The sequence below is a fragment of the Antechinus flavipes genome, chromosome 1 (genome assembly GCF_016432865.1).
Source record: "Antechinus flavipes isolate AdamAnt ecotype Samford, QLD, Australia chromosome 1, AdamAnt_v2, whole genome shotgun sequence".
Classification (NCBI taxonomy): domain Eukaryota; kingdom Metazoa; phylum Chordata; class Mammalia; order Dasyuromorphia; family Dasyuridae; genus Antechinus; species Antechinus flavipes.
This window is the reverse complement of record NC_067398.1, coordinates 2,971,721-2,994,805: the sequence shown is the minus strand read 5'-3', so window position 1 is coordinate 2,994,805 and position 23,085 is coordinate 2,971,721. Positions and strand designations below refer to the sequence as shown.

Sequence of the window (23,085 nt, the reverse complement as noted above, 5' to 3'; positions counted from 1 at the left end):
TTGAGGCAGTCGCGTTCTCTTGGAAACTACAACGTGCAGGGAATAACTGCAGAAGCAGCGCAGTATGGGTTGGGGATGGCACACACTGGTGAGGGTGCCAGGCTGGGGACAGCTGGGGGGGAGGTTGAGGCAGGTCCGGGACCGGAGAGAACGAAGACTGGGCTGCAGAGCAGATTCCCCTACTGAGGACTTCATCTCTGGGCGCCAGAAACTCATCGAAAGGAGTCTTATCAGATCGGGAATGGGGTGGTCAGGCCCCTCCCAGAGAAAATGCCTTTGGCACCCTGTGGGCGGCGGGTTGGAAGGAGAAGGGCTCTGTTCCTGGGAGACTCGGCTTTCTTATCGGATGGTAGGTGAGGAGAGCCTGAACCAGGACGGCGGCAGTGTGAGGGGAGAGGAAGGTCTGGATGCAGAAGACCTGGAAAAGGCAGAAGTGGCGAAGTTCGACACCTGCTCCCTGAGTCCGAACAAATATCAGGCTTAGGAACCTGAGCTCTCCTGGGAAGCCTGGAAAAGGGGGGGAAGACCAGGAGGAACGGCCAAGTGAGCTCCATTCTGGAGACCTCTGGGACGTTCGCTTCAGAGACCCACGTGCTGCGGGTCCAGTGAGAGGCCTGGTTTGGATTTGTAGCTCTGGGGGGAGCAACGTCAGAGAGGCGCACGTGGCCTCCGGAAGCGCCTAAGTCACCAGGGAGATGGCCACCGCTGGAGCATCCCTACGGGACCATGAGGCATTAAAAGGGTTTGTCCAAAGGCCCGTGGGAAGGAGATGCCGGAGCATCCGAAGGGAAGAGCGTCCAGGCGAGAGGGCCTGTGCACGGAGGCAGGTGGCGGGGCAGCATCGCAGCGTTAATTAGCTCGGCCAACACTTGCTTCTCCATACTGTGCACCTGGTCTGTCGCGGGGACCATCCTCCAGGGATCGTGGCCTGGTCATCTTATTCAAGACTGGCGCTCCCGGCCCCTCCTGCCGGCTCTTTTCCTGACTTCTCCTGACATTCATGAATTTTGGGTTTCAGAGCTCTCGGTACTTCTTTGAGAGTTTCGATGGATTTCAGTAACGCCATTTTTATTATGTTGCCTTGGCCCCCCTATACCAAGCAGTAGTTCCCCAGTTCTTTAGGCCCGTATTCATTTTTACAATTCCCTTTGAGAGTTTCCTGTGTGTGTTCTGACGGATTCCCAAGTATCCGACACATCTGTAGTCACTTTAGATGGAATTTCTCTGTCCCTCTCTGCTGCTCGGTTTTGTTAACGCACAGACGTGCTGGGGATTTGGGGGGTTGTCTTGTTTCTTGGAACTTTCCTGAAGCTGTTCGTTGTTTTGACTTGCTTTTAGTTGCCCCCCAGTGGCTCCAGCCCCACGCAGTCTTGTGTGTCCTCAGTGTCGAAGCGCGTGGCCTCCATGGCTTTTCTTCTCGTTTCCTGCAATTATTTCTAGAACTCCAATTAATTTTTTTATTTGTATTTTATTGGGAAGGGCTTCCCTGGGAGCCCACTCTGGCTTGCGTCCAGCTGGGCTCCCATACGTGCCTGGGTGAGCCTCCGAGGTGGTGTCCCCCCATGAGGAAGAGGAGGCCCACAGGACTTGTCCCCTCAGGCAGAAGGAGCCCAGCCAGAATCCAAGCCCAGTTGCCCTGGTTCCAAAGTCAGCATTCGTCCCACCCTAACCGACTCCGTTCTCACCAGACCCCTAGATCCCAAAACCAATGTTTATACTTAAGCTTATGTAAGTAAAGTGAGTTTATAGAATGTCCTTTCATCGAGAAAGAACGGCTTCCTTGTCTCAGAAGCACCGGAGGACACAGGCTGAGTGCCCAAGCCGAGGTGGATGCTGGGGGAGAGACCAGGAAAGTGAAGTGAGGAAAGTTGCCGGGCCAGCCCATCACACCAAGAGAGGTCAGACCTATTTGGAACCCTAGGGTCCCAACTCCAAGCCCCCTGCGCTGCCCGCTAAGACTGCTCATTTTGTGGACAAGATGAAGAGAGGTTGGGGGTCCCCTCAAACAGAGAGACCATCAGAATTTTTGGTGCCCTCTCTGGAGAATTAGAAGTACCTAGAACTAGCAAGTCAATCAGTATTTGTTAAGTACCTACTGTGTGCCAGGCCCTGTGCTCAGTGCTGAGGTACAGAGAGAAATAAAAGACATCCCTGCCCTTTGAGAAGCCCCCAATCCAATAGGGAAGATGGGGAGCTGAGGAAGGACCGCCTCGGGATCTGAGGCCATGGGGTTCGGAGAATGATGTCTCCAAAGTTTTCAGCGAATGTGAAATCCAGGAGGTTGGAGGAGTGGGAGCCGACGAGGGAAGTGGGCCCCCAGGTGGGGGAGGACCTGGGCCGAGCTCTGACCCCAAAGAAATGGAAGCTTTTTGTGGGCTTTGTAAAAGTAGGGTTTCACTTGGAGCACAGGGCATACCTGTGGGGGCCGGGGTGGGCTTGAGAGCCGGGCAGGACCAGGGGCAGGGACAAGAAGAAAGTGGCTGGGAAATGAGATGTCGGGGAGATGTCAAGTGGGCAGTTGAAAAGAGCCACGAATGTTGGGGGCCGGGAGGTGCCGGAGCCTTCCCACCCCCTTCTCCCCAGTTTGTCTCGCTCTGCGTGCAGCAGCTGCTGTGTCGAAGCTGTCGTCAGGCGGCCGGAGGCCAGAGGAGCCGGCCTTCCCAGAGCTCTCCGGGCTGCTCCTTCTCACCTCACTGTCTCCTGCACGCTCTGTCCGTCGGCCGGCTCCGGGAGAAGTGCGCACAGATGTGGGTTTTAGCGTCAGCTTGGACTTCCTCAGTAACAGGGATTCTTTTCCTCTGATACACTGTCTGAGAAGGGGCCCAAACCAGCAAGCGACCACAGTCCTCAGAGGCATTCGCTGCAGCCGCTCCCTGAGCCAAGCCCGGGGGGGCTGCCCCCACCCCCGACTGGAGGCTTAATAACAACTCCAGACCTGGTTGTGTTTGTCTCCAGCCTCATGCTTTGCCCATGACCGGGGCTGATGTCACTGTGACCCGCCGTCCCGTCGGAAAAACAGCCTAACGGTGGTCAGGACCATCTCCATAGTCATTCAGGCGCTGCATCCGTTAGACTGGACTTTGGGGAGTGTCTGCCCAGCATCACCCCTTGGCTTTGATTGCTGCTGAAGGTGTGGGTCACGTTGTTAGTACAGAGATAATCAAAGTGTCTCAAGACCCCAGGATATCACAAAAACGCACTAAGGGGCCCAAGATAGATGTTTAGATTTGAGGGGGCTTTTGTTCCTTGTTCTTTTTTTTTCTTTTTTAAATTATACTTACTTTTGACATTTTTGTTTGTTTGTTTGTTTTGCTGAGGCAATTGGGGTTAAGGGACTTGCCTAGGGTCACACAGCTAGGAAATGTTAAGTATCTGAGGCCAAAATGAACTCGGGTCCTCCTGACTTCAGGACTGGTGTTAAATTTTTTTTTTTTTTAATTCTGAGTTCACAATTCTCTATTTTTCTCATTGATTTCCTTGATATTCTTGACTTTTAGTTCTTCCAGGTGAATTTTGTTATTTTTTTTCTAGATTGATAAAATAATTTTTGGTAGATTCTCTGAGTATATCATCATATTATCCGCAAAAGAATGATGGTTTTGTTTCCCCATTGCCTTTTCTCCTTCCTTCCATTTCCTTTTCTTGCCTTATTGCTATAACTGGCATGTCTAGTACAATTTTGAAAATGGTAGTGAAAATGGGCACCCGTTTGCTTTGCCCATGATCTTATTGGGAAGGCTTCTAGCTTCTCCTCATTACAGATGAGGCTTGTTCTTGGTCCTGGATAGATGAAAGGATCCATTGTTTCCTATGTTGGAAACATTTTAGTTTAGTCATTTCAGTTTTCTTCTGACCTTCTGTGACGCCATTTTGGGTTTTCTTGGCCAAGATGCTCGAGTGGTTTGCCATTTCCTTCTTCATGGGGCGATGGGGGAAATTGAGATAAACAGTGAAGTGACTTGCCCTGGGTCACACATCTAGTAAGTGTCTAGATCTGAACTTGGGCCTTCCTGACCTTTATCCATTCTGCATCACCCACCTAGTTGCCCTATTTTTTCCCTTCCTTTCTAGTATTTTTTCATAGACGTCAAGCTTTGTCAGAAACTTTCTTTGCATCTATTGAGATAATTATAATGATTTTGTTGATTTTCTTATTGAGAGTTTCACTAATGTTGAGCCAGCCCTCCATTCCTATAAACCCCACCTGCCCCGAGCACGTGATGTGTTGCTGTAATCTCCTTGACTTTTACATCAATATTCATTAGGGAAATTGGTCTGTAGCTTTTGTTATTTTTTTCCCTTGGTTTTTGCTCTCCTTAGGTTAGGTACCGAAGCCATATTTGTGTCATAAAAGGAATTTAATAGAACTCCTTTACCTATATAGCAGTTTGTGTTGTATTAGAATTTTTTTTAATGCTTGGTAGAATCCTCCCCCCACAGACATTTATATGTGCATATATTTTATGTGTGTGTGTGTATATATATGCATATCTAGGTATTTTCATAAACTTTAAACACATTTGCACACACAGGTATCTCAATCTTGGCTCAGGTTGCCTCCTTCTGGTGCTCCTGGAGGCTGCTATAAATGTTGGCAAAAGCCTGTGTCAAGGATGCCCCATTCAGTGTCTAGGATAATCTCAAAGACTGCTTAGAGATGGAATAGCGGGTAAGGGTGGGGGGAGTCGTTCTTGTCCCTTTCTCCATCCCCTCCTGACGTACCTAGGCCCCAATCAGCAGATCTCTCTGCCTCTTTTTCAGAGTCATCCCTGTTTCCTCCTAACACATGCTGGGGCCTGGGATATTAAATCCAAATGTAGAGATTCCATCGTTTTATAGGAATCTGGACAGATCTCTGCCATTTGGCATCCTTCTGTCTTCACCCTCGGATTCTTTGGGGGATGATCTGACTTAATTGAACGCCCTGCCAGGTCCTCAGTCGCACACACTGACACACTAACAGCAAACAGCTTCTTTTGAGATGTTTTCTCATCTTCCACCATAAGTGTGTAAGTCACCATTGTCCTTGAATGCACTGTTTCTTTACTTGGGAAGAAGACCATGTTCACTGGCCCAGCTGGCCACCCCTCCCATGCACACTCGGCTCCAGCCAAACTCTTCCCTATGGAAGCTCTTCCATCCCTGGGCCTTCACGCAACCGCCTTCCCGGGCTGGGGTAAAGTCCGGCCTCCTCTCCAATTCACCTCATTAGAGCCCCACACTCTTCCCTCAGGAAATCTTTCCTGATCCCATTGGCTACTTCCTTAACCAAATTAGCTTGAATTTAATTTGTACATTTCCATCCATTTATGTATATCTATCCATAGATACAGATAGATAGATAGACAGACAAGCATTGTCCTCACAAAATATAAGCTACTTAAGGCTAGGGAATATTTGATGTTTATCTTTTATTCCAGTTCTGAGATCCTAGTAGGTGTTCACTAAATGCCTATTTATTTTGTTTGGATTTAAATAATTTTTCAAAACATTCATATTTTAAAACTTTTGAATTCCCAATTCTCTCCCTCTCTCCAGCTTCCCCCACCCATTGAGAAGACCAGCAATATAATTTATACATGCAAAAACCATGCAAAGCATATTTAAATATTAGCCTTTTTTTAAACAAGAAAGATAAAGTGAAAACATTCTGTTTTAGTCTGTACTCAGAGTCCATCAGCTCTTCCCTGAAGTGAATTGCATTTTTCATCATGGATCCTTTAGAATTATCATAGATCATTGCATCGTTCAGAGTAGCTAAAACTTTCTTGATTAATTATTGTTACTTTATTGCTATTACTGTGTAAATAGTCTCCTGGTTCTGCTCACTTCAATCTGTGTCAATTCATATGTATTTCTAAAAATTGTCCTGCTTATCATTTTTTATAGCAGAATAGTATTCCATCACGAACATATACCACAATTTCTTCCGCCATTCCCCAAATGATGGTCATCTCCTCCATTTTAGTTCTTTGCCACTGTATTTACAAATATTTGTATATAAATAAGTCCTTTTCTCTTTTCTTTGATTGCTTTGGGCGTGGTTCCAAAATGTTCTCTAGAATAATTGGACCAGTTCACAACTCCTCTGAGTTCATTAGTATATATATTTTTCCTTCTTCCTCTACAGCATTTGTCATTTCTGATAAGTTTGAAGTGATATCCCTTAGTTTGCATTTCTCTAATTAATAATGATTTATAGCATTTTTTAAATGTGACTATTGATAGCTTTGATTCTTCTGAAAACTGCCTCTTCTCATCCTTTGACTATTTATCAATTAGGGAATGGCTTTTATTTTTATAAACTGGCCTCAACTCTATATATTTGGGAAATGAGGCCTTTAGCAGAGAAATTTACTATAAAAATGTTTTCCAGTTTCCTGCTTTCCTTCTATTTTTGGCTGCATTGGTTTTGTTTGCGCAAAAACTTTTCAATTTCATGTAATCAGAATTGGCCGTTTTATTTCCCATGATCCTCACTGTTTTTGTTTTGTCATAAACTCTTCCTTTATCCTTAGATCTAGCAGGTAGTTTTTTCCCGTGTTCCCCTAATTTACTTATGATATCACTCTTTACGTCTAAATCATTTGTTCATTTGGGGCTTATCTTGTATGATGTGAGATGATGGTCTATGTCTAGTTCCTGCCAAACTGCTTTCTAGTTTTCCCGGTAGCTTTTATCACCTAGCGACTTCTCACCCCAAAGCTTGGCTCTTTGGAAAAGGGAATGTCAAACCACTCCAATATCTGCCAGGAAATCCCCAAATGGGTCACAGAGTCAGATGAAACAATTGAACATTTCTTGTCAGTAAGATAGTCAGCTAGCTGTTTCTGGGATGTTACTGGGTGCTTCCCCACATCCTGATTAACTTTCCAAGGAAAGTATTAAAGAGATTCTTGTTTCTTAAACCTGACCTATGTTTTCATTTCTTTTTTTAACTTTCCCCCCCAATTAACAGCCATGTATTTTCTCTCTTTCATCTCCACCACCACTACACCTCCCCTTCCCTCCCCCCCCCCCCCCCATGAAAGAAGACAAACAAAACTCTTGTAAATGTGAAATCCTTCCTGCCTTTGGCCATGTCCAAAGAGGTATTTTGCATTCTGGGACTCAGGCCATCACATCTGTGTCAGGAGGGGCCGGAATAGGGCATGAGTCATCATCTGGAATCACGCTCAGTCACTGCATCCATCTGAGAGTTGCTGGTCTTTACAGCATTATTGTTAGTTTAACAATTGTTCTCCTGATTCTGCTCACTGTCTCACTTCATGCAAGTCTCCTCAGACTTCCCTCTTAACCCTGCAATCTTTTCTTACAGCATGATGATATTCCATCATGTTTATTTACCAGAATTTGTCCAGCTATTCCCCAATGGATGACCGTGTTCCTGATTTCCATTTCTTTGCATCTTCAAAAAGAGCTGCTACAAATATCTTACACACAGAGGTCCCTTTTCTCTTTATTTGCTCTCCTTTGGGCATAAGCCTAGTGATGAAGTCATTGGGTCAAGGGGAAAAAGCAGATTAGAGACTCTGTGGCAATAATTCCAATTTGCTTTTCAGAATAGCTGGATCACTCGACGGCTCTGCCGACAGTCCACAGTGGTGTCCGTTTTTTCACGCCTCCCACATTTGTCATTTATGTCTTTTGTCATCTTTGCCTATGTGATGAGGATGAGCTGAAACCTTAGAATTGTCTTAATTTGTATTTCTCTAACTCTTAGGGAGTTGGAAAATATTTCCAGATGGCTCTTGATGGCTCATATCTTTCTTTGAAGTTGTCAATTGAGGAATGGCATTTTAATCTTATCATTGATTTTGATTGCTTCCCTGTATATCTTAGAAACGAGACATTTATCATGAAGTGAGCAGAACCGGGATCATGTACACACAGTAAAATTGTAATGATGATCAACTGTGAAAGACTTGACTACCCTAAACAATAAAATGATTCATGACAGTTCCAAAGGACCCATGATGAAAATGCTATCCACCTGCAGAGAGAAAGCAGATAACCTCTGACAGCAAATTGAAGCAGACTTTTTTCATTTTATTTTTTTCTTGCTTTTTTTTTGCAATATGATTAATATGGAAATACATTTTGCATACTTTTATATGTATAATTAATATCACATTGTATGCCTTATCAATGGATGGGGGAAGTGCTGCCGGGAGAAAGAAAATTTAGGACTCAAAAAATTTTAAATGACTTTAAACAAATACTTTTTTAAATTCATAGGGAAAATGAGATTTTTGTCAGAGAAATTTGCTTCAAAGATTTTCTCTAATTTTAACCATATTGGTTTTCTTTGTGCAAAAGATTTTTAATTTTATATAATCAAAGTTGTCCAATTAATGCTCTGCATCCTTTTTGGTCTTGTACTTTTGCCCTTAGAGCTAAATGGTAAATTCTTCCTTCCTCCTGTAATGTGTTTATGGTTTATGTTCTAAGTCATATAACCATTTGGAGCTTCTCTTGGCGTGTGGTTTGAAGTATCGGTTCTTTATGGCATAGTACCCTGAGCCCCTTCCCTTCCTTTCCCTTCCCCGGTAGATGGGTTCATCAAGCACCAGGCTTTCCATTTGTCACTGTCTATTATATAAATGTTCTATCCGTATGATCAAATTCCTTTTTTAAATGTACAGAATCATTTGGCTGATTATAGCTTTGTGATGGAGTATGAGATCTGGTAGCAATGGCCACTTTTTCCTGCTATTTCCCTCGAGATTCTTGATCTGAAGATAGTGGTTATAGTGCTAGACCTGGAATCAAAAAGATTTTAGATGCTTACTAGCTGTATAATTATGAACAAGTCAATTGGGTTCTGCCTTTCTCAGTTTCCTCATCGGTAAAATGGGAGTAATAACAGCCCCTTCCTTCCAGAGCTTTTGTGAGGATCAAATGAATTCATATTCATAAAACACTCTGCAAACTTTAATTCTGGTTGTTATTATAGTCAATATTATTAACACTGAATTTTTGTTCTTCCAGATGAACTGTTATTAATTTTTCTAGAGCTGTAATCTTTTAGTAGTTTGATTGCCAGGTCACTAAATAAATTAATTTAGGTACTATTGTCACTTTTATTATATTGGCTCAGCATATCCTTCAGAATATTATATTTCAGGCCCTTTGATCCTTTAAAGTGGAACCTGGCTAACCCTGTTTGGGGCTCCTCCATATTTGAAATGTTTCTTTCGGGCTGTTTGAAGAATTTTCCCCTTGACTTGTTAATTGTGGAATTTAGCTTCAATATTCCTTGGAGTTCTCATTTTGGAGTCTCTTTCAGGAGGGAATGGTGGGATTTTTCAGTGGCTATTTTGCCCTCCGGTTCTGGGATATTAGAGCAGTTTTCTTTGATCATTTCTTGAGAGATGTTGTCCAGGCTCATTTTGTCATCGTGGTTTTCGGGTAGTCCAATAATTCTTAAATTGTCTTTCCTGAATCTGTTTTCCAAATCGGTTGTTTTTCCAATGAGGTATTTTACATTTTCTTCCATTAGAGAATGAGAAGACTGATTCTTCATGTCTCATTGAGTCATTCACTTCCATTGCTCAATTATACTTTTTAGTGAGTTATTTTCTTCAGTTAACTTTTTTTGCCTCCTTTTGCATTTGACCAAATGAACTTTTAAAAGAGTTGTTTTTTCATTTGATTTTTTTTCCATTTCTCCACTTCTGTTTTTTAAGTTGTCCTCTTTTTCCATTTCACCGATTCTATTTTTCAAGGAGTTATTTTATTTTTCCATTTCAAAAAAAAAAAATCTATTTTTTAAATAGTGACTTTCTTCGGTATTTTTTTTTCCCATTTCACCAATTGTCTTTTTAAGGAGTTGTTTTCTTCAGATAATTTCTGTGTTTCCTTTTCCAAACTCTTCTGCAAAACTCTCATTTCCTGTCCCCATTTTTCCTCTGATTCTCTTGTAAGATGCTTTTTGATTTCTCCCAAGAATCTTTTGAGTTGGGGACCAGTTCCTATCCCCACTTTGAGGCTTCATCTCCTCAGGGTTTGAGGTCTGTTCTTACCTGTACAGTTGCGCTCCATGGTCGAAGCTCTTTTTGCTTTTTTGCTCATTTTTAAAGGTTGAGGCACAGGGGAGATTGTCCCGAGCTTCCTCTACAGGGAGCTGCCCCGAGGCCATTTGTCCTCCCCAGGCTGGGTGGCCTTGCCTGAGTCCCAGCTGTTCTGCTGGGATGGAAGGGCTTCCTGTTTGCCTTCTGTGGTTGTGTCAGCCACTCGGATGATCCATTGGCTTCTGCACCAGGACCGAGGAGCAGGATTTTGGCTCAGAATCTCCGGCTAGATCCCCCAGGCTCGGGGTCTCTCTGCCCTGCACCTCCCCGTGCTGCGCCTGGACCGCGCCTTGTGCCCCCCTGCCCAATTCAGACTATTTCCTGAAGTGTCTCCAAGATATCTTCTGCTGCAGGGAGGTTACCCGCCAAACTGCTGTGGCTTCTGCCCCTCCGAAGTCCATCCAGGGGCCCGATCTGGGGTCGATTCCCAGGGAAGCTGGAAGAGCCCCGGCAAAGTCCGGTCTGTTCTCTGCCATCTTGGCTCCCTTTTTTGTTTACTCCTTCTTCCCCTGAATCCTGGCGAGAGTGTCAGGATTTATAATCTGGGGGGTTCTGCCGCTGCCTTCTCCAGGTACCGAGAGCTTTGTTCTTCAAGAATCCTGGGGCGGCCTGGGCTGGGGCCCCCCTCACTTCCAGGGCATCGGAAGCAGCCTGATTCTGGGGAAGGGCGATCATTGCCTCGCTGGTCCAAGGTGACGCCATTCAGAGTAGACTGGAGTTCAGAGACCGCTTCTGGTCGCACCCCGTCAGTTGCCCAGCAGGCTCTGATGTCCAGAGTAACAGAACTCCGGGCACCAGATGGCGCTGGGGCTGACCCCCCAAGCCAGGACTGGGCCCAGGCTGCGCCGGATCCGCCCCCGTGCCTCGCCCAGTACAGAGACACGGTTCCCTCTACTCCAGGGACATGGAGCCGTGGCCGACATCTGGCTCCTGCCCCTGCCACCTGTGAGGTACACGGCCCTGTTCCTCCTCCGGGCACACGGTGCTGTCCCCGTGCCAGGAGACTGCGTGGGCCCTTCCCCGATGCCCACCCGGGCTGGAAAAATGACTCACTGCTTGTTCTGGACTTTCCTATGATTTTTGCTGGGAAAGTTGCCAGAGAAAGATAGGCTGTATTTCCCACCCCTCCCCCTCGCCGCCACGGCTGGTTCCAACATTCCATCTTCGCCCCGTCCTCCACTGCTTGGGATGACCAGGGGCCCAAACCCAGCTCCGGCTTCTTAGCTCAAAATGGCGAGTGTGAGTGTGTGTGTGTGTCTGTGAGTGTGTGTGTAATGTGTGTGTCTGGGTGTGTAAGAGTGTATGTGTGTCTGTATGTGTGTCTCTGTGTGTGTGTGTCTGTGTGTATGTATAATGTGTGTGTGTCTGTATGTGAGTGTGTGTGTAATGTGTGTCTGAGTGTAAGAGTGTATGTGTGTCTGTATGTGTGTGTGTTTGTGTCTGTGAGTGTGTGTAATGTGTGTGTCTGGGTGTGTAAGAGTGTATGTGTGTCTGTGTGTGTGAGTATGTGTCTGTGTGTATGTATAATGTGTGTGTGTGTCTGTATGTGTGTGTGTCTGTGAGTGTGTGTCTGAGTGTGTAAGAGTGTATGTGTGTCTGTATGTGTGTCTCTGTGTGTGTGAGTGTGTCTGTGTGTATGTATAATGTGTGTGTGTCTGTATGTGAGTGTGTGTGTAATGTGTGTGTCTGAGTGTGTAAGAGTGTATGTGTCTGTATGTGTGTCTCTCTGTGTGTGAGTGTGTCTGTGTGTATGTATAATGTGTGTGTGTCTGTATGTGAGTGTGTGTGTAATGTGTGTCTGAGTGTGTAAGAGTGTATGTGTGTCTGTATGTGAGTGTGTGTGTAATGTGTGTGTCTGAGTGTGTAAGAGTGTATGTGTGTCTGTATGTGTGTCTCTGTGTGTGTGAATGTGTCTGTGTGTATGTATAATGTGTGTGTGTCTGTATGTGAGTGTGTGTGTGTAATGTGTGTGTAATGTGTGTGTCTGAGTGTGTAAGAGTGTATGTGTGTCTGTATGTGAGTGTGTGTGTAATGTGTGTGTCTGAGTGTGTAAGAGTGTATGTGTGTCTGTATTGTGTCTCTGTGTGTGAGTGTGTCTGTGTGTATGTATAATGTGTGTGTCTGTATGTGAGTGTGTGTGTAATGTGTGTGTCTGAGTAAGAGTGTATGTGTGTCTGTATGTGAGTGTGTGTGTAATGTGTGTGTCTGAGTGTGTAAGAGTGTATGTGTGTCTGTATTGTGTCTCTGTGTGTGTGAGTGTGTCTGTGTGTATGTATAATGTGTGTGTCTGTGAGTGTGTCTGTATGTGAGTGTGTGTAATGTGTGTAATGTGTGTCTGTGAGTGTCTGAGTGTAAGAGTGTATGTGTGTCTGTATGTGTGTGTGTGTGTTTGTGTCTGTGAGTGTGTGTAATGTGTGTGTCTGGGTGTGTAAGAGTGTATGTGTCTGTATGTGTGTCTCTGTGTGTGTGAGTGTGTCTGTGTGTATGTATAATGTGTGTGTGTCTGTATGTGAGTGTGTGTGTAATGTGTGTGTCTGAGTGTGTAAGAGTGTATGTGTGTCTGTATGTGAGTGTGTGTGTAATGTGTGTGTCTGAGTGTGTAAGAGTGTATGTGTGTCTGTATGTGTGTCTCTGTGTGTGTGTGTGTGTGTGTCTGTATGTGTGTGTGTGTGAGTGTGTGTGTGTAATGTGTGTGTAATGTGTGTGTAATGTGTGTGTCTGAGTGTGTAAGAGTGTATGTGTGTCTGTATGTGAGTGTGTGTAATGTGTGTCTGTGTGTGTGTGTGTAATGTGTGTAATGTGTGTCTGTATGTGTGTCTCTGTGTGTGTGTGTCTGTGTGTATGTATAATGTGTGTGTGTCTGTATGTGAGTGTGTGTGTAATGTGTGTGTCTGAGTGTGTAAGAGTGTATGTGTGTCTGTATGTGTGTCTCTGTGTGTGTGAGTGTGTCTGTGTGTATGTATAATGTGTGTGTCTGTATGTGAGTGTGTGTCTGTATGTGAGTGTGTGTAATGTGTGTAATGTGTGTCTGTGAGTGTCTGAGTGTAAGAGTGTATGTGTGTCTGTATGTGTGTGTGTGTGTTAGTGTGTGTAATGTGTGTGTCTGGGTGTGTAAGAGTGTATGTGTATCTGTGTGTGTGAGTATGTGTCTGTGTGTATGTATAATGTGTGTGTGTCTGTATGTGTGTGTGTCTGTGAGTGTGTGTCTGAGTGTGTAAGAGTGTATGTGTGTCTGTATGTGAGTGTGTGTGTAATGTGTGTGTCTGAGTGTGTAAGAGTGTATGTGTGTCTGTATGTGAGTGTGTGTGTAATGTGTGTGTCTGAGTGTGTAAGAGTGTATGTGTGTCTGTGAGCGTGTGTGTAATGTGTGTGTCTGAGTGTGTAAGAGTATGTGTGTCTGTATGTGTGTCTCTGTGTGTGTGTGTCTGTGTGTATGTATAATGTGTGTCTGTATGTGAGTGTGTGTCTGTATGTGAGTGTGTGTAATGTGTGTCTGTGAGTGTCTGAGTGTAAGAGTGTATGTGTGTCTGTATGTGTGTGTGTGTGTTTGTGTCTGTGTGTGTAATGTGTGTGTGTCTGAGTGTGTAAGAGTGTATGTGTGTCTGTATGTGAGTGTGTGTGTAATGTGTGTGTCTGAGTGTGTAAGAGTGTATGTGTGTCTGTATGTGAGTGTGTGTAATGTGTGTGTCTGAGTGTGTAAGAGTGTATGTGTGTCTGTGAGCGTGTGTGTAATGTGTGTGTCTGAGTGTGTAAGAGTATGTGTGTCTGTATGTGTGTCTCTGTGTGTGTGTCTGTGTGTATGTATAATGTGTGTGTCTGTATGTGAGTGTGTGTCTGTATGTGAGTGTGTGTAATGTGTGTAATGTGTGTCTGTGAGTGTCTGAGTGTAAGAGTGTATGTGTGTCTGTATGTGTGTGTGTGTTGTGAGCGTGTGTGTAATGTGTGTGTCTGAGTGTGTAAGAGTATGTGTGTCTGTATGTGTGTCTCTGTGTGTGTGTCTGTGTGTATGTATAATGTGTGTGTCTGTATGTGAGTGTGTGTCTGTATGTGAGTGTGTGTAATGTGTGTAATGTGTGTCTGTGAGTGTCTGAGTGTAAGAGTGTATGTGTGTCTGTATGTGTGTGTGTGTTTGTGTCTGTGTGTGTAATGTGTGTCTGAGTGTGTAAGAGTGTATGTGTGTCTGTATGTGTGTCTCTGTGTGTGTGAGTGTGTCTGTGTGTATGTATAATGTGTGTGTGTCTGTATGTGAGTGTGTGTGTAATGTGTGTGTCTGAGTGTGTAAGAGTGTATGTGTCTGTATGTGTGTCTCTGTGTGTGTGAGTGTGTCTGTGTATGTATAATGTGTGTGTCTGTATGTGAGTGTGTGTGTAATGTGTGTCTGAGTGTGTCTGAGTGTAAGAGTGTATGTGTCTGTGTCTCTGTGTGTGTGTAATGTGTCTGTATGTGTGTATGTGTGAGTGTGTGTTTGTGTCTGTGAGTGTGTGTAATGTGTGTGTCTGGGTGTGTAAGAGTGTATGTGTGTGAGTGTGTGTGTCTGTGTGAGTATGTGTATAATGTGGGTACGTGTGTGTCTATGTGAGTGTGTGTGATGTGTGTGTGTGTCTGTATGTGAGTGTGTAATGTGTGTGTCTGAGTGTGTAAGAGTGTATGTGTCTGTATGTGTGTAAGAGTGTCTGAGTGTGTGTATAATGTGTGTCTGTGAGTGTTGATCTGTATGTGAGTGTGTAATGTGTGTGTCTGAGTGTGTAAGAGTGTATGTGTCTGTATGTGTGTAAGAGTGTCTGAGTGTGTGTATAATGTGTGTCTGTGAGTGTTGATCTGTATGTGAGTGTGTGTGTAATGTGTGTGTCTGTATGTGTGTCTGTATGTGTGTGTGTGTGTGTGTCTGGCAGCTGGGGCACCGGCCGTAGTCGGTCACGGTCCTGGAAACGGAAGGTGGAGACCCAAGAGCCGCGAGTCGGGCCCTAAAAGAACCAGAGCAGGGCAGGGGCCGGGAGGGACCATGGCCGCCTGGGCCTTTCCCGGGGCCACGGCCGGGCTCTGGGCCCGAGGGGCTGCCGAGGCTGGCACGGACCGGGGTCCTTCCCTGCAGGACCCCCCCCCTTACTCTCCCACCCACCCCAGGCCGCCTCCCCCGGGGTTGGGGGAGGTTCTCTGCCTCAGTTTCCTTATCTGTCAGCCCAGGCGCGTCCGAGGGCCCCGCGCCCGCCCTGCCCTCTGGGGCCAAAGCCCTCCCGACTCCGTCCGGCCCGAGCTCAGAGAAACCTGCCTCCCCCCGGAGCTGCGGGGCCGGCTGGGGGCGCTCCTGTGGCGGCGTGGCCAGCGCGTGTGCACGTGTGGGGGTGCGCACGAGTGTGTAAGGGCGTGAGTGCGCACACGTGTGAGTGCGCACGCGCGGAACGCCCCGCCCCTCGCAGAGTGCCCCCCCCTCCCCGCTGCCCGCATTTCTCGGCTTTTTCACGCCCCCCCCACTTGCCTAAGGCTCTTGTTTGGCCCGGCGCCCCCCTCCCCCGGGGGTCCTCAGCCCAGCGCATGGGCGGGGCGGGCGCCCTCTCACCCGTCTGTGCTCCGTCATCCCCCGCCCCCACCCCGCGAGCTGAGGCAGGAAATGCCTTCGCGCTGCCCTCACGCAGCGTCATTGGTTCTGTTTGTAAATACGGCTCGGGCGGCGGGAGGGTCCCCTTGGGGAGGCTTCCGTCCGACCACGCGGCGCCTCAGCAAGGCCGGGACCCGGTTTCCCTGGGCCTCCGTCCCCGCCGCCGAGATTTAGAGCTCCCCCCCCCGCCCCCACCCCCCGGCGGCCGCGGGAAGCGCCCCTCCCCCAGGGTCGTGGCCCGGATGCGGGAGGTTTGCCGCCCCGCCCGGGAGGCCGAGGAGCCCCCACTCTGAGGGCCGGGCTGGGAGGGAGAGACCTGAAGGGGCTGCACGAGGCCCCGTCACCCCCGAGCCAAGGTCCCGGCTCCGCCCCCCCCCCCCCCCCCCGCCCCCAGCCTTTATTGCGGATTCGGGCCACCGAGGCAGTGACCCCTAAGTCCCGTGAGTCACATGGGCCGAAACCTGCAAAGTTTGCCGATGCAAAACCTCCCAGGGATCCCTCGGCCGATGTCAGGCCCAAGCCTGGAACCCAAGCTCGCCCCCTCCCCCCACCCGACATTTCTTCTCTAGGCTGGCCCCTGCTGGGGGTGGGGAGTGGACAAGAGAGAGATTCCCGCCTTCGCGGGGCTCATCCCGCAACTGGGGAGAAGAGACACCTCCTGTGTGCTGGGCACTGGGCTGAGCTCTAGAGACAGAGGGGGGGAGGGAGGGACGGGAGGGGTAACAAAGGAGCACAGGCCCGCAGAGCTGGGCCGCCATTTTCTTGCGCTCTCCATGATCGGCACCCCCCTTCCAGCCCCCCCCAGCAGAGGGAGCCCCCTCAGGGTTGGGGGCCTTCGCCCTCCCTCGCAGACATTTGCAGTTGGGGGCCGGTGGCTCGGCCGCGGCTCTGACTCTGCAACACCATGAGAGCAGGATTTTCGGCCAGGGCCGGTTTCATGTAGCGACATAATGGGAACCATCTGGGGCTGGGGGTGTCTGGCCCGGGAAGAGGAATAACCGGCTATTCATAGCTTATTAAAAACAACTCGGCCCCTCGGGGAGAAAGAGGAATGAGAGTCAAACGATTCTGAAAGAAGGAACTTCATCCGGCTCCAGTGGCTGGGAAACGGCACCTGAGGCGCCCGGGCTGGGGCTCTGAGAGAGGCTGGCCTCGCTGTCTGGTCCCCCGCGGGCGACCCCGGAGCCCTCCCTGCCAGGCTGACCCTCTGCCCACGGCCTCCCATCCAGCGCCCTCCCCGCCAGGGCATCCGGCCTCGGGCCCTGTTCCATCCGGTCCCTTCCTCCTCGGAGGTGGGGGAGGGGGGTGACGGTCCCAGGGGGCCTTGCTTTCCCTGCCCCCCCATCACCAGCCTCGCCTCCTGCCTCCCAGAAGCGCCACGAGCCCAGGCTCCGGTGCCCCTTTTTCTCCTGGGCCGCGCTGCTCTATAACAAGGGGGTTTGGGGGACTCCTTTAGTTCCCATAATATGGTGGGACCCCCCTCCTCTCACCTGACTTCCCAGCAGCCTCTGGTGCTCTCCTGGGGGAGCACCTTGGGGCCCCGCCCTGAGTGTGACCTTGGTGACCCCTGCTCTGGCCCCGCCCTCGGTGAAACAGCCCAGCTGGCATTCTCCTCCTCCCCAGAATTCTTGGCCCCTCGCCTCACGGCTGAGCCCACTTTGCCCCAACAGGAGCCGTTCCCGCCAGCCTCCTGCCCCCCTCACCTGGGGCTGCCCAGTTTCCACAGGCCCTTCCGGTCCCAGGAGCCGCTGTCTGGGCCCCAGAGAAGCCTTCTGTTCTCGGCCTGGCGCTCCAGCTCCACCTGGTCCTGGGCCCCCAGTCCGGCATCTCCCCGGCCAGCCTGGAGCCCGCCCCCTTCACCTCCACGCCCAAATCCCAGGGCCTCTCCACCCAGGAGGGTCTCGCCTTTGGCCCCGAGCCGACTTGTCCCAGATGGCCGTTTGCGCGGCGTCTCCCGGACCCGGTGACTGCGCGAGGGCCTTTCCCGGGCGCCCAGCCTGGCACGGGGTGGCTGCGGCTGCTTTTTTCCTGTCCCTTTTTCTCTTTTCTAATTTCCCTAATTTTAACATCCATTTTTTAAAATGTTGGGTTCCAGATTCTCCCCCAGCTCCCTTTCTCCGTGCTTGTTGAGAAGGCAGCGGTTTGATGTAGATCACGCCCATGCACTCGCGTAAACCAGTATTCCGCGTTCTTCGTGTTGTAACGGGGGCCGGGGGGCAGCCTGCTCCAAACGCCCTCAGTCCTTCCTCCCGAAGTGGGGCGTTTTCCCCGGCTCCTTCAGCTCTGTCTTCCACCCCCGGTCACTGAGAAGAACGAAGTCATTCACAGCCGGTGGTCGTTGGGAATCGTGTTCTGCTCACGTTGCTTTGTCCGGTTTCCATGAGTCTTCCCGGGTTCTTCTGAAAACTTCTGCTGGTGACGTCTTACAGCCCGAGAGTCCGGGGTCCCAATCACGCCTCACGTTTTCAGCCTTTCCCCAAATGGAGAGATCTCAGTTGCCAATTCTGTAAATATGTTGTATAAATTGCCCCCCCCCCTTTTATTTTATTGTTTGGTGCACAGACCTAATGACGGCCCACGGGCGTGTGCGGACAGCGATGCGGCGGAAAGCCTGGCTGGGCCCCGCCAGCGGCGCGTTGGGGTCTCGGCGTCCCTCCCACCATCCAAAACTTCTCTTTTCCGCCAGGTCGCCGATCTCACAGGCGTCGGCTGGCTCTTCGGCGCTGTGTTAATTTGCCTTTCTTTAACCAAAAGAACCGTTATTTCTCCCACCAGCGGTCGCTGCCGATTTTATCTGCTCTTGGCTGCATTGGTCCCGTTCTCGAGCGTTTCTCTGGCCGCGTCCCCGCTCTGCCCACAGCTCCGAGGCGGCCGTCCTCGACCCTCCGGCTTTCTGTCCCAATCAGGGCCTTTTAACCGTACCTTGGCGTCGGACGTCAGGCAGTGTCAACTTTCGGCCCCACGTTTCCAGCTTTCCCAGCGCTTCTGGGGGGGGGGGGGCGTTCTCCTCCCGCTGGGGTCTTAGATGACCTCAGGCCTTGCCCTGAGCTGGTGCAGTTAACCCCCGACCCACTGCTCCGTCCGCGGCCAGTTCCAAGTGACTTCGAGGACCGCAGTTTCATCCTATAGCTGGGCCTCCCCCGGCCTCTTCCCGCATCCGTCCCTGATTCCCTGCATGTTCTCGCCCCTCGATGCTTCCAGATGGTTCTTTTCTCCAGCTCGACAGTAACTTTTTGGCAGTTTGATTGTATGGCAGCGAAAAAGCAGATTAATTAGGTAGAATCCTCATTGTTACTGAATCAGGCAACTGTTCTTGCAGGTGTTTCCCACTGTGTGGGGCCAGTGCTTTGTGGCTGTGCTGAGGTTCCTGGCAATTCTTCCCTTCTTGAAAGACCCGTGTTCTCCCGGGGGCTCATGGCAATCGCCCTCTCTAAGTCTTCAATCCTTCTCTGTCTCCCCGTGTCTCTCATCTCTGTCTCTCCCTGTGTCTCTCTCACCTGTCTCTCCCCATGTCTCTGTCTCCCCGTGTCTCTCTCATCTGTCTCTCCCCGTGTCTCTGTCTCCCCGTGTCTCTCATCTGTCTCTCCCCGTGTCTCTCATCTCTCTCTCCCCATGTCTCTGTCTCCCCGTGTCTCTCTCATCTGTCTCTCCCCATGTCTCTGTCTCCCCGTGTCTCTCTCACCTGTCTCTCCCCATGTCTCTGTCTCCCCGTGTCTCTCTCATCTGTCTCTCCCCATGTCTCTGTCTCCCCGTGTCTCTCTCATCTGTCTCTCCCCGTGTCTCTGTCTCCCCGTGTCTCTCTCATCTCTGTCTCTCCCCGTGTCTCTATCTCCCCATGTCTCTCCCATCTCTGTCTCTCCCCGTGTCTCTGTCTCCCCGTGTCTCTCTCATCTCTGTCTCTCCCTGTGTCTGTCTCTCCCTGTGTCTCTCTCATCTCTGTCTCTCCCCATGTCTCTGTCTCCCCGTGTCTCTCTCATCTGTCTCTCCCCGTGTCTGTCTCCCCGTGTCTCTCTCATCTCTGTCTCTCCCCGTGTCTCTATCTCCCCATGTCTCTCCCATCTCTGTCTCTCCCCGTGTCTCTGTCTCCCCGTGTCTCTCTCATCTCTGTCTCTCCCCGTTTCTCTCTCATCTCTGTCTCTCCCTGTGTCTCTCTCATCTGTCTCTCCCCATGTCTCTCTCATCTCTGTCTCTCCCCTGTGTCTCTCTCATCTCTGTCTCTCCCTGTGTCTCTCTCATCTGTCTCTCCCCATGTCTCTCTCATCTCTGTCTCTCCCTGTGTCTCTCTCATCTCTGTCTCTCCCTGTGTCTGTCTCTCCCTGTGTCTCTCTCATCTCTGTCTCTCCCCGTGTCTCTATCTCCCCATGTCTCTCCCATCTCTGTCTCTCCCCGTGTCTCTGTCTCCCCGTGTCTCTCTCATCTCTGTCTCTCCCCGTTTCTCTCTCATCTCTGTCTCTCCCTGTGTCTCTCTCATCTGTCTCTCCCCGTGTCTCTCTCATCTCTGTCTCTCCCTGTGTCTCTCTCATCTCTGTCTCTCCCTGTGTCTCTCTCCTCTGTCTCTCCCCGTGTCTCTCTCATCTCTGTCTCTCCCCGTTTCTCTCTCATCTCTGTCTCTCCCTGTGTCTGTCTCTCCCTGTGTCTCTCTCATCTCTGTCTCTCCCCATGTCTCTCATCTCTGTCTCCGTCTCACACAACGCCCTCATTCCTTGCCGCCGCCTCCTTTCCCGCAGTCTCCCCCGCCCCGTCCCCATCCTGCTCGGCGGGACAAGGAGGTGACAGGGGTCGGGCACGGCTTGGGTGGCACCGCCAAGACCCTCACTGACGCCAGCACAGTCTGGCCGGGAGCCAAGAGCAGCGCCCCCTCCCCCAACTGCTTCCCTGGCCTTCTTCCTCCCTCCCTCCCCCCCAGGGCCGCTCCTAGCAGGCGCCATTTGGAGGCCGGGGGGAGGGGGGCGACCCCAGAGGTCCCTGACGCCCCGTCTGTCCAGAGCAGACACGGCCGGGTGGAAGATTCCCGAGGAAGGGAACGGCCCCTGGTGCTCCTGCTGTTGTGCCCTGTTGTCAGGCACCAAGCCTTTATTAAGCTCTTAGTGTGTGCCCAGGCTGAGAGCCCAGAGGAACTCGGGCTTTCTCTTGGTGGGAGAAACCCTGCTGGGCGCCCCCCCTCCCCCGGCAGGGAGCGCGGCTTCCAGGCCGAGTCCGGAGGGGATTCAGGCAATTCTGCGCCAACACCGGCACGTGGTGGGCCCGGCCCAGAATCCCGCTCCTCTGCCCACGGTGCGCCCATGGCCTGCCCTCCCTGCCACCCTCGGCCCGTGGCCACAGCTGTGTGGTCCCTCCAGCCGCCAGCTCCCGTCCCCGGCTCCAGGCTTGGGGCTCATCCCCACCCCCGCCCCGATGTGGGTACAGCTTCCAGCCTCCCTCCTCCCTCCAGAGTCCCGCCCTGCCCAGAGACTTCTCTGAGACCTAAGATTCAGGCCATCCCGACAGTAAGACCCCATTGGTTGTTGGGGCCCCCTCCCGCCCCGGGGGTCCGAGGAGCCTCCCAGCCTGGCCAGAGACCCGTGGCTTTGGTGCCCCCAGCAGGGCCTTTCCCTGGCCTCCGACCCCCCGCGGGGCCCCTGGCCGTCCCACCCGCCCGTTTCTGTTTGTGAACCTGACTGCGGTCCCAGGGCCCTGCCGAGCAGCCCCACCCCCACCCCTTTGCAGGAGGCCGGAGGTCCCAGACTCCCACCGAGCTGCCTCAGGCCCCCTCCCCTTGACCAGCCTTTGGGCTCTTCCCGGCCCCCGGTCCGGGCCAGGAGCCCCCGCGGCTCCCTCCAAGGAGACCTGGAGACCGTCCTTAATCCGTTCCATATGCGGCCTATGGAGCAAAGCTTGGAAAGTGCTGAGGCCGGCGCTCCCGGGCCCCCCGGGCCCCCCTGGCCCCGCTCCCGCCGCTCCGGCTGCCGGGAAGGACTCGAGCCGAGGAGTCGGCCGAGACTTTCCATTCCGCCAACCGGCGGCGGGGTCCCGGGGGAGGGAGGGGGCAGAACCCCGCTCGGCAACCACAAGGCGTCTGGCTTGGCAGGCCCAGCGCCGCTGGAAATCCTGACGGGCACCGGCGGCCAAGCGGCGCCCGCGTCCTAGGCGAGGGAGGGAAGGGGGCTGCCTGCTCTCCTCCCCGTGGGGCCTCCCCTGCGGGCGGCTCCTGCAGCATCTCCAGGAAAGGTTCCCCCCCCCCCATCTTTCAGAACGCAGGGATGTCCCCAACGGCCTCCCGCCTCCGCCCAGCTGCCAAAAGCACGGCAACGCCCACAGCTGTGGCCCCTGATGCCCACCCGGGCACGTCCCATTTTAGCCAAACTGACCCATCTGCCTCCCCCCAGGACCTCCCAGCGGCGCCTCGGCTCGGCCCCAGGGGCCTGGACTCTCCCCGTGGTCTCCGAGCTCAGCTTGGGTCATTTGGGCATCAGGCCCCAACCGCCCACTCCTGGGGGTGCCTAGTACACAGGAGGTGTCTAATCAATGCCTCCCGCCCCCCAGCCCCTTGTTCCTGTCACTGTTTGTCCAAGCCCTCATGGCCACCCCATGGCTCAGTCTGCCCACCTGTGAGATGGGGTGATGTTGCCCTCTCCCCAGCAGCCAGAGCGGGCCTGTTCCCATCCACGGGAGCTCTTTTGGGGCTGCTGACCCACTGACCCAGCTGGTCCTGGTGCAGATAGAAGCCTGGGCTCCCTCAGGGCCACATTTCCTCCAGAGGCCCCGGGACTTGGGGGCTGCACTGGGGTCTCAGGAGGCAGGCGAGTCACTGGGCTTTCTTTTCCCCACAGGAGAAGCACGGGGCCATGGTCCAGCTCCCCGGGGGCCCCTCCGGCGACTCCATGGGGATCCAGAGCCTGCGCGTGCCCGGGTGAGTGCGTCTCAGTGCCCATCACGTGGGCTTCCCCTCGGGGGCCACACTCGGGCTTCCCTGGTAGAGAACAGGCTCAGGCCTCCTGCAGACCCAGGCGACCACACGTCGCAGGGTGAGGGGGAGGCGAGGGAGCCGAGCCTGCACCGAGGCCCCCAGTAGTCATCGCGCCAACCCCACCGGAGCTCGGGCGCTCCTGCCGCTCATGGCTCTCTGAGGTTGGCGAAACACCGCACCCACACGAGTGCCCGACCACCCTGGCAGGGAGGACTAAACTGCAGCCGAGAACCTGAGCCAGCCCTGGCTCGCCCTCCCCCCAGTGCTGACCCCCTGTGTGCCCTAATGGACCCTCGCCCGGCAGCCCCAGCCCTCCTCTCCCTCCTGCCCAGTGCCAACTACACGTGTCTTGGCTTGACCAGGGGCTGTGGCCCCGAGGGCCGGCCGTTCTTCCCACCCACCAGGTGCCCTGCGGTGCGTGAGCCCGGCCTGGGGGTCACGGGCTGCCCAGCACGAGGCCGGCCCGAGCC

At 51.7% G+C, this 23,085-nt stretch overlaps 1 protein-coding gene across 1 annotated transcript in view; it reads left to right on the top strand.

The window, feature by feature from the left end:
* Positions 1-23,085, top strand: part of CENPP (centromere protein P) — a 122,839-nt gene that overhangs the window by 99,199 nt on the left and 555 nt on the right. Inside the window, exon 6 of the mRNA XM_051977627.1 lies at positions 22,479-22,558. Within this exon, the coding sequence (XP_051833587.1) occupies positions 22,479-22,558 (80 nt within the window). The remainder of the gene's footprint in view (positions 1-22,478; positions 22,559-23,085) is intronic.